Consider the following 9,165-nt stretch of genomic DNA (forward strand, 5'->3'; position numbering starts at 1 on the left):
CGGCCGCGGCGAGCGGAGCTCCGGGCCTGCCATGGCCGCGGGGGCGGTGGGGGCTCTCCCGGCGGAGCCGCCGCCGCCGCCGCCGGGCCGCCTGCCCGGAGGAGCCGGCACTGAGCGCGCCTTGGAAGAAGCAGAGGCCTCCGGCACCCTCAGTCTGGCCGGCCGGCGGCTGCGCGCCTTCCCGGCGGCGGCGGCGCGGCGCTGGGACCTCAGCGACACCACACAGGCCGGTGAGGCCGCGGCCCCGGGGCAGGAACCCCGACCCTTCCCCACAGCCCCGGGTCACTCGGGGTGTTTCCCCCAGCGCAGGGGAAGCTGCGGGTGCCCCGCCTCTCTCGGCGCGTCCCGGAGCCCGAGGCCCGCGGGAGCTGCCGGAGGCGGCTGAGGAGGCGCCGGGACGGGACGAGCCGGAGCGCCTGGTCCGGGCGGTCCGGCGGCTTCAGCGTCCCCGAGCTTCAGCCGGGCGGCTCGGGGTCCATCAGCACTGCTGTCCCCGCGGATCTGCGTCCCCCGTCCTTATCCCGGGGGTCGTTTGTCCCCATTAGTCCCTTCCCCGAGGCTGCCTTGTCCCTGTCGTTCGCAATCCCCAGAGATCTCTTGTCCCTGGGAATGTCCCGTCCCTCCGGGTCCCCTCCGCTGTCCCACACGCTCCCTCGGCTCCCTCCAGACCTGTCCCGGAACCGTTTCGGGGAGGTGCCGGAGGCCGCCTGCCGCCTGGTCTCGCTGGAGGGGCTGAGCCTGTACCACAACTGCCTGCGCAGCGTCCCCCCGGCCATCGCCAACCTCCAGGCCCTGGCTCACCTGGACCTCAGGTACGCTCCAGCCCCGACAGGGCTACGGGGGAGCTCCAGCAGCAGCACCCCCTGACCTCGCCGTGTCCCCCCCGCAGCCGCAACCAGCTGAGCTCGCTGCCCGCCTGCCTGTGCCTGCTGCCCCTGCGCGTCCTCAACGCCAGCAACAACCGCCTGGCGCGGCTGCCCCCGAACCTGGGCGCCCTGCGCACGCTGCGGCAGCTGGTGAGCCTGGCCCGGGCCGGACGGACCCCGCGGGGCCGCGCCGGGACCCCGCTGAGCCCCGTTTCGCCCCGCAGGACGTGGGCTGTAACCGGCTGCGGGCGCTGCCGCCGGGGCTGGGGCAGCTGCGGGCGCTGCGGGACCTCAACGTGCGGCGGAACCAGCTGGCGGCGCTGCCCGAGGGTGGGTGAGGGTCCTGGGGGGGTCCCGCCGCTCTGGGGGTCCCGTGCCGATCCCCCGTGTCCGCGTCCCCCCGCCAGAGCTCTCGGAGTTGCCCCTGGTCCGGCTGGATTTCTCCTGCAACCGGGTGGTCGCGATTCCGCGCTGCTTCCGGCGGCTCCGGCACCTCCAAACGCTGCTGGCGGACAACAACCCGCTCCAGTTCCCCCCCGCCCAGGTGAGCGGGGCCCCGGGGCGTCCCCCCGAGCACCCCCAAGCTCCGACTGAGCCCTCTGTGCCCCCCTAGATCTGCCTGAAGGGCAAAGTCCACATCTTCAAGTACCTGGAAGCCGAGGCTGCCGCCCATCCTATCCCCGCATGGTAAAGGGGGGCTCGGGGAGGGGGCGCCCCGCTGGTTTTGGGGTTTTTGGGGTGTCTGAGCGCTGTTTGCCCCCCGCAGCCCCCCGGACGAGCCGTGTCCCCTCCGGCAGCGGGGCGGGCTGGACTCCGGCTTCCACAGCGTGGACAGCGGCAGCAAGCGCTGGTCGGGGAACGAGGTGGGACCTGGGGGCATTTCGGGGGGCGCGGGGGGGATTTGGGGTGTCCCCCCACCTCACACCTCCTTTGGCACCCTTTCAGTCCACGGATGAGTCCTCGGAGCCGTCCCGGCAGCACCGGGAGACGCGCGGCGGGGCAGGTGAGGGGAGGGGGGTCCCCAAAGCCCCCCCGGACCCCCTGTCACCCTCTGGGGACCCCCTGTCACCCCCTTTGTCCCCACAGCTGGTGACAGTGACCCGGAGCAGCTGGAGGAGGAGCCCTCGCCCGAGGTGATGTCACCCCCCAGATCTCTGATCCCCCCAAATTTTGGGGTTCCCCCCAAATCCTGACCCCCCTTTGTCCCCCCCCAGGAGCAGCAGAGCCAGACCCCGAGAGGTGACACCCCCGAGGGCAGCAGGTGAGGGGCTCGGGGGGGTCTGGGTGCCCCAGGAGGGGTCTGGGGGGGTCTGACCCCCCCCATCCTTGCAGGGGGGTCCCCAATTGCCGGCGGCGCCCCAAGAACCTGGAGGTGTGGATGGAGAGAGAGAGGGAGAGGAGCCGGGACAGGTACTGGGAAATGGGACTGGGAATTGGGACTGGGAAATGGGAATTGGGAAATGGGGACTGGGAAATGGGAAATGGGACTGGGAATTGGGGATTGGGACTGGGAAATGGGAATTGGGAAATGGGGACTGGGAAATGGGAAATGGGACTGGGAATTGGGGATTGGGACTGGAAAATGGGGATTGGGACTGGGAAATGGGGATTGGGACTGGGAAATGGGGACTGGGAAATGGGAATTGGAATTGGGAACTGGGGATTGCGACTGGGAAATGGGGACTGGGAAATGGGATTGGGAATTGGGACTGGGAAATGGGATTGGGAATTGGGACTGGGAATTGGGATTGGGAATTGGGGATTGCGACTGGGAAATGGGGACTGGGAAATGGGGACTGGGAAATGGGACTGGGAATTGGGGATTGGGACTGGGAAATGGGAATTGGGATTGGGAATTGGGGATTGGGATTGGGAATTGGGGATTGCGACTGAGAAATGGGGACTGGGAACTGGGACTGGGAATTGGGGACAGGGAACTGGGACTGGGAATTGGGATTGGGACTGGGAACTGAGACTGAGAACTGGGGATGGGAATTTGGGACACATACTGGGGACAGGGAAATGGGAATGGGGACTGGGAATTGGGGTTTGGGACTGGGAATTGGGGTCAGGAACTGTGGACAGGACTGGGAACTGGGACTGGTAAATGGGAACATGTACTGGGGACAGGGAAATGGGAATGGGGACTGGGAATTGGGGTCAGGAACTGGGGACAGGGACTGGGAATTGGGGTCAGGAACTGGGGACAGGGGCTGGGAATTGGGACGGGGGCCAAGGGCCAGGCACTGGCTGCTCTCACCCCCCAGGACCCCCCCCCGGAGACCCCCCCAGACCACGACGCTGCTGCCGGTGAGGACCTGGCTGGCTCGTTAGGCTCAGCCCTAATTAACACAGCTCTCAGTTGCCCTTTTCCCCCCAGCTCAGCTCTAATTAACAGGAGTCTTTAATTGCCCTGCCCCCCCCCAGGACCCCGACGGAGCCCCTGGCCCCCCCTGCAGCCCCCCAAAACCCAGTGCCTGCCTCAGCCCCTCCTCCTCCTCCTCTTTCTCCTCCTCCTGCAGTGCCACCAAGCCAGGTAGGACACAGCCCCCTGTCCCCTCCCCAGCCCCTGACCCCCAAAACTCCCCCCTGTCCCCTCCCCAGTGCCCCCTGACCCCCCAAATGTCCCCGCAGCCCCCCCGGACCCCGACCAGCTGATCGCTGAGGTGCGCCAGGTAATGCTCCCCCCCCCGCGGGTATTTTGGGGGGTTTGGAGGGTCTGTCCCCCCCTGACTCACTCGGGGGGGGTCCCTGCTGTGCCCCCCACCCCACAGAGCCTCGAGGCGCTGCTGCAGCTGCGGCTCCCGGACGAGCTGGGGGACTCGGAGCTGCTGGGGCGCGTGGCGGCACGGCTGCGGCCCTGGGCCGTGAGTGGGACCCCAAAACATGCCCTGGAACCCCCCCTGAACCCCAAAACAACCCAAAACTGCCCCAGAACATCCCCAAAACAGCCCTGCCCGGCTGCGGCCCTGGGCCGTGAGTGGGACCCTAAAACATCCCCTGGAACCCCCCCTGAACCCCAAAACAACCCAGAACAACCCAAAACAGCCCCAGAACATCCCCAAAACAGCCCCGTGTGGCTGCGGCCCTGGGCCGTGAGTGGGACCCCAAAGCACCCCCTGGAACCCCCCCTGAACCCCAAAACAACCCAAAACAACCCAAAACCAGCCCCAGAACATCCCCAAAACAGCCCTGCCTGGCTGCGGCCCTGGGCTGTGAGTGGGACCCCAAAACTGCCCCAAAACACCCCCCCAAACCCAAAGCAGCCCCAAAACACTCCCTAAACCCCCATTTTTACCCCCTGACCCCAACCCTCCCCCCTGACCCCCATTTTTACCCCCTGACCCCAACCCTCACCCCAAACCCCCATTTTTACCCCCTGACCCCCATTTTTACCCCCTGGCCCCAACCCTCCCCCCAAACCCCCCCTGACTCCCCTTTTCCCCCCAGAGCCCCCCCAGCCCCCGCCGGACGCCGCTGCCCTGCCGCCGCTCGGGGGTCCCCGAGGTACCGTTCTGGGGGGGTGGTTCCTTTTGGGGGGGGGTGGTTCTTTTTTGGGGGGGGTCCCTTGCCCTCCCACGGCTGACGCTGGGTCCCCCCCTCCAGGTGAAGCCCCCCCACCCCCGGCGCCCCCCTCCCGGGCTGCTCTTCGCCCTCTTCTACGGCCTCCTCATGGCGCTGCTCATCGCCGCCCACCGCGCGCTCTTTGGCTGCTGAGGGACCCCCAAAACCCCGGGGAGCCCCCCCAGAACTTGGGGGTAGCCCCCCGGCCCCGGGGGAACCCCCAAACCCCCGGGGGGTCCCCGCCTTTGCACCTTTTCTCGCCCCCCCCCCCCCCCTCTTGTCTTGTGCCTTAACGCTGGGGAAACTGAGGCAGGGAAGGGGGAGGGGCTGAACCCCTCGTGCCCCCCTGGGGGTGTGACCTTAATTATTCATATTATAATTAATTATGAGTTATTATTATGAATTTTATTATTATAATGAATTGTGGCTATTATAATGAGGTATTATAATGGGTTGTTATACAGGACTGTGAACATAATAAGTTAATTATTACAGTTAATTGTAACTTAATTATGGCAGAAGAACACTAAAATACAGATGACCAAGATTTATTGTAATTAATTATTATTAAAATTATTATATTTAAGTATTATAGGGCTGTCACTCTAATTATTATAATAATAATTTTGCTTCTGAGTGCGGTTATCCCCCTCAAAATCAGACTTGGTACATCCCTGTCCCTTTGTGACACCGATCACCGGCTGGGACCAAACCCCGGGGCGGGGGGGGGTTCAGTCCTGCCCCTCTCCTGCTGCCACCGCTCAGCTTTTTGTCCGTTTTCGCCCTTTCTGTGCCCAAAAGGGGACGCCCCCCGCCCCCCAGCTGTGCTGTGCCGCTCCGTGTCCCCCCTGTCCCCAAAGCTCCGCCGCTAATTCCGCCCTTCCCCAGCAGGTGCTGGAGGAGCCGAGCCGGGCCCGGGTCCCGCGGGGGGGGCTGGGGGCGTCCGTCCCCCCGCGGTGCCCCCGTTAGTTCCCGTCCTCCCCTTCCGGTGCCCCCGGTAATTCGTTAATTCCCGTCCTCCCCTTCCGGTGCCCCCGGTAATTCGTTAATTCCCGTCCTCCCCTTCCGGTGCCCCCGGTAATTCGTTAATTCCCCTCTCCCCCCACACCCCCGCCAATGGCTGCCCCCGGCGCCATCTTTGTTGAGGGCAGGCCGCCATGGCCCCGCCCCCAGCGGTGAGGCCCCGGCCGCCATCTTGGCTGAGGGCGGGTAGGGGGCTGTGGGGGCGCCATTTTTAATGAGGGCAAAGCGGTGAGGGGAGAGGGGCCTCACCCGTGGCCGCCATCTTTACCGAGGGCACAGCCGTGAGGGGAGCTGTCGGCGGGACGGATCGGAGCCGTTTCTATCGAATATATATTAGATATCGCGATAAATCTTTCGGAACAAAAAATAAAACCTGGTCCCGGCGGAGGGGCGGTGCGCGGCCGGGGCCCCCCGGAGCAGCTGCGGTCATAGGAACGGGTTTGTGGCCCGGTGCCTGATCTCGAAGGGCGCCGCCGGGGCCGGGACGGTCTGGGGAGGCACAGGGGGGGCTCAGCGGCAGGGAAAGGGGGTCCCGACCCCCCCTCAGCCCCACCTCGGCCCGGTGCTCACCACAAAGGGGTTGGTGGAAGCTTTGGCAACGCTGAACCCAGAGAAAGGCAGCCCTGAGGGGGGGAACGGGGAGTGGTCAGTGAGGGGCTGGGCAGTTTATAATTATATATAATTTTACAATATTTAACCCCCCGGCTCTTACCATCGGCCTGGAAGGGGCTGGGGAAGCCCCCAGGAACAGGGGGTGAGGTGAAAGCAGCACCTGAAAGAGGAGGTGGAGAATTGGGACCCCCAGACCCCTGCCCTGGGGGGAATGGGGGGTCAGGGGGTGCAGAGCCCACCCTGGGGGGGGAATGGGGGGTCAGGGGGTGCAGAGCCCACCCTGGGGGGAATGGGGGGTCAGGGGGTGCAGAGCCCACCCTGGGTGGGGGTCAGGGGGTGCAGAGCCCACCCTGGATGGGGAACAGTGGGTGCAGAGCCCACCCTGGGTGGGGAACGGGGGGTCAGGGGGTGCAGAGCCCACCCTGGGTGGGGGTCAGGGGGTGCAGAGCCCACCCTGGGTGGGGGTCAGGGGGTGCAGAGCCCACCCTGGGTGGGGAATGGGGGGTCAGGGGGTGCAGAGCCCACCCTGGGGGGAATGGGGGGTCAGGGGGTGCAGAGCCCACCCTGGGTGGGGAATGGGGGGTCAGGAGGTGCAGAGCCCACCCTGGGTGGGGAACAGGGGGTGCAGAGCCCACCCTGGGGGGAATGGGGGGTCAGGGGGTGCAGAGCCCACCCTGGGTGGGGGTCAGGGGGTGCAGAGCCCACCCTGGGTGGGGGTCAGGGGGTCACTCACCGGGGCTCTCGAAGGGGTTGGTGGAGGGTCTGGGGGCCACGGGGGCCGTGAAGGGGTTGGTGTAGCCTGGGGGGGAGGCAGAGGTGTCAGCCCTGAGCCCCCTCCTCACTTTGAGGGGTCCGGAGTGGGGGGTGAAGCCTGACTTACCCCCGTGGGGCAGCGCTGGGGGGTCCCGGAGGGTCCCAAAGGGGCTGCAGGGGGAGGGGCAGCTGTGAGGGGGGAGGGTCAGGTCCTGCACAGCTGGCCAGGTGTGTGGGGGGTGGGGCAGTACCTGACAGAAGCTCCTCCCCCCATGGGCGGAACCGGGCTGGCCACACCCTGTGCAGCCACACCTCCTGCAGGTGAAGGAGAGGAGCCATGGGGGGGTTCCCAAAATTCCTGGAGCCCCCAAAAACTCCCTGAAACACTCAAAAAAGGGGGTTCATACTAATCCTGGGTGGGAGAGGACCCAAACTCCTTCCCCAGCCCCCACAATGAGATCTGGGGACTCCCTTCCCCCTCCACAGAAATTCCAGCCTCTCAGGTTGCCACCAACCCCTCCCCCACTGGCCCCACGGCTACCATCGAGTGGTGGTGGGACCTCAAACCCCCTCCCCAGCCCCCCACAGGGATGGGGATACCCCAACCCCCCTTTCCCATCAATCCCAGGTGTCCCCAAGATCTGGGGGGACACCAAACCCCTCCCTGGTCCCTCTCCAAGAGTCCCGGGGGTCTTGGGGTACCTGTGGTGCTGGGGGGGATGTGGAAGGGGGGCACAGCCCCCCCAAATGTGGGTGCTCCAGGGCTGGTTCCAAAGGCATTGAAACTGGGGAAGGCAGACCGGGCTGGGGCTGGGCCTGGGGAGGGGGCTGGGGTCACTCGGGGGTCACCATCCCCAAGAGACCCCCGTTCTCCACGGCCACGCCCCTCCAGGAGCCCCCCGGACCCCCGAGCTCACCAGGGAAGGCAGGGGCAGGGGCTGGGCTGGCGAAGGGGTCCCCCCCGATGTCAGCCAGGAGATCGGTGCTGGCTTTTCGGGCGGCTGGGCGAGGCTGGGGGGGCAGCGCGGGGTCAGGGGGGGCCGTTCCCCCTGGGCCCCCCCAGGAGGGGCCCGGTCCCACCTGTGGCAGCGTCCCCGTGTCCCCGGGGAGCACCTGGGGGGGCCCGGGCTCTGCTGCAGTGCTCGGGGGGGGCTTCACTTGTTCTTTCACTTGTTCCGGTGCCACGTACCTGCCACGGGAGGGCAAACCTCGGCTCAGGGGTGCTCACCCCATGGTACCCCCATAATTAGCCCCCAGCCCCTCTCCTACCATCGCTTCTTCTCGTATTTTTCCTGCAGGAACTCCTTCACCTTCTGGGGGTCGCGGGAGTCGGGGAGCAGCGACGTCCGGGGGTCGAAGGTGCCCAGCCAGACCCTCCTGCAGGCCTGGGGGGTCGGGAAGGGGCCGTGGGGACGCGGGCAGGGTGGGATGGAGAGGGCAGAGCCCCCCCAGCCGCCCCCTTACCTCATTGCCGTGCGCCTGCAGGAACAGCACCTCGGCCTCGCTGAACGTCGTCATGGAGATGGACTTGACGCGGTGCGGGGGGTTCAGTCCCCGCCTGGGGGAGGATTCGGGAGGTCAGCGCCCCCCCTGCGCCCGCAAACACCCAAAATTGAGCTTTTTCTCCCAAAAAAGAACCCCAGCGTGTGAAGCCACGTGCAAGGCCCCCCGCCCTCCCGTTAGCCCCGCCCCCAAAGGGAGCAGCCAATCAATGACGCCTTACCCAACTGCGGTCCCGCCCACCGCGCTCAGGTGTAAATTAACCCCGCCCCCGGCCCGCCCTCACGCCCTCGGCCCCGCCCCGCTCACAGCGCCCCCGAGCAGCCGGTGCACACGAGGCTGCCCACGCTGATGTCCACGTAGGTGACGCCGCGCTGGCCGCATTCGAAGCAGAGCCGGTTGGCGGGAACCGCGCTCACCAGCTCCCGCACCCGCCGGCACCAAACCTCGGCCTCCGCGTCCCGGCCCGCGCTGCCCCTGCGGGCCCCGGGGCCTCCGCCGGGCCCCGCTCCCGGCCCGGTGCCGCCGCCGCCGCCGGCCGCCATCTTCCCGCTCGCGCGGGTCCCGCCCCCGCCGCCGCAGCGCCGCCGCTGATTGGCCGCGCTCCGCGCGCCGCCGCTTCCCGCCCTTTCCGTCCCCTCAGTGCCGCCCCTCCCCCCGCCCTGAGGGGATTCGCCGCCGCTCGGCGGGAAACGCCTCGTTTTGGGCGGGTTTCACGGAAAAACGGCATTTCCCACCACCAAAACCAGCATTTTCCGTCACCAAAACCAGCATTTACCATCACCGGCGCGTCCCAGCTACTCCCGCGGTGAGGAACGGGGCTCTGGGCACCCCCGGATCTTCCCTC

The 9,165-nt window shown here is 66.8% G+C and overlaps 2 protein-coding genes across 7 annotated transcripts; one reads left to right on the forward strand and one right to left on the reverse strand.

Annotated features, from left to right (window-relative positions):
* On the forward strand, positions 1-5,832 carry LRCH4 (leucine rich repeats and calponin homology domain containing 4). 3 transcript variants are annotated; one of them, XM_084227435.1, is made up of 17 exons: positions 1-230; positions 668-812; positions 890-1,016; positions 1,091-1,196; positions 1,274-1,410; positions 1,480-1,553; positions 1,633-1,729; positions 1,812-1,869; positions 1,953-1,999; positions 2,081-2,127; positions 2,199-2,276; positions 3,134-3,176; positions 3,294-3,402; positions 3,501-3,541; positions 3,641-3,733; positions 4,317-4,373; positions 5,322-5,832. In XM_084227435.1, the coding sequence occupies exons 1-17, from the start codon at positions 32-34 to the stop codon at positions 5,397-5,399; spliced, it is 1,536 nt and encodes a 511-aa protein (XP_084083561.1). In that variant the 5' UTR covers positions 1-31; the 3' UTR covers positions 5,400-5,832. The 3 variants fall into 3 exon arrangements, with proteins under 3 accessions (XP_084083561.1, XP_084083560.1, XP_084083562.1); XM_084227434.1 differs by having other exon boundaries at positions 4,473-5,448; XM_084227436.1 differs by lacking the exon at positions 2,199-2,276 and having other exon boundaries at positions 4,473-5,448.
* On the reverse strand, positions 5,807-8,865 carry AGFG2 (ArfGAP with FG repeats 2). Of its 4 annotated transcripts, none has more exons than XM_084227439.1 (12): positions 8,628-8,865; positions 8,283-8,376; positions 8,088-8,203; positions 7,932-8,007; positions 7,736-7,829; positions 7,521-7,634; positions 7,070-7,133; positions 6,946-6,989; positions 6,799-6,864; positions 6,166-6,225; positions 6,024-6,076; positions 5,807-5,942 (listed from the first exon to the last, which is right to left on the reverse strand). In XM_084227439.1, exons 1-12 carry the CDS (start codon positions 8,861-8,863, stop codon positions 5,880-5,882), a joined length of 1,080 nt encoding a protein of 359 aa, XP_084083565.1. In that variant the 5' UTR covers positions 8,864-8,865; the 3' UTR covers positions 5,807-5,879. The 4 variants fall into 4 exon arrangements, with proteins under 4 accessions (XP_084083565.1, XP_084083564.1, XP_084083566.1 ...); XM_084227438.1 differs by having other exon boundaries at positions 7,899-8,007; XM_084227440.1 differs by lacking the exon at positions 7,736-7,829.
* Positions 8,866-9,165: the final 300 nt, after the last annotated feature.

Source organism: Fringilla coelebs (genome assembly GCF_963513975.1).
Source record: "Fringilla coelebs genome assembly, contig: SCAFFOLD_185, whole genome shotgun sequence".
Taxonomy (NCBI): Eukaryota; Metazoa; Chordata; class Aves; order Passeriformes; family Fringillidae; genus Fringilla; species Fringilla coelebs.

What these genes read in the sequence shown, in the direction of transcription:
- LRCH4 (XM_084227434.1), top strand. Translation starts at nt 32, where the DNA reads ATGGCCGCGGGGGCGGTGGGGGCTCTCCCGGCGGAGCCGCCGCCGCCG. An exon ending in CTGCAGTGCCACCAAGCCAG is followed by an intron (nt 3,403 to 3,500) that starts GTAGGACACAGC and finishes ATGTCCCCGCAG; the next exon opens with CCCCCCCGGACCCCGACCAG. An exon ending in TGATCGCTGAGGTGCGCCAG is followed by an intron (nt 3,542 to 3,640) that starts GTAATGCTCCCC and finishes CCCACCCCACAG; the next exon opens with AGCCTCGAGGCGCTGCTGCA.
- AGFG2 (XM_084227437.1), bottom strand. Translation starts at nt 8,863, where the DNA reads ATGGCGGCCGGCGGCGGCGGCGGCACCGGGCCGGGAGCGGGGCCCGGC. An exon ending in ACCGGCTGCTCGGGGGCGCT is followed by an intron (nt 8,377 to 8,627) that starts GTGAGCGGGGCG and finishes ATCCTCCCCCAG; the next exon opens with GCGGGGACTGAACCCCCCGC. An exon ending in CAACCCCTTCGAGAGCCCCG is followed by an intron (nt 6,226 to 6,798) that starts GTGAGTGACCCC and finishes CTCCTCTTTCAG; the next exon opens with GTGCTGCTTTCACCTCACCC.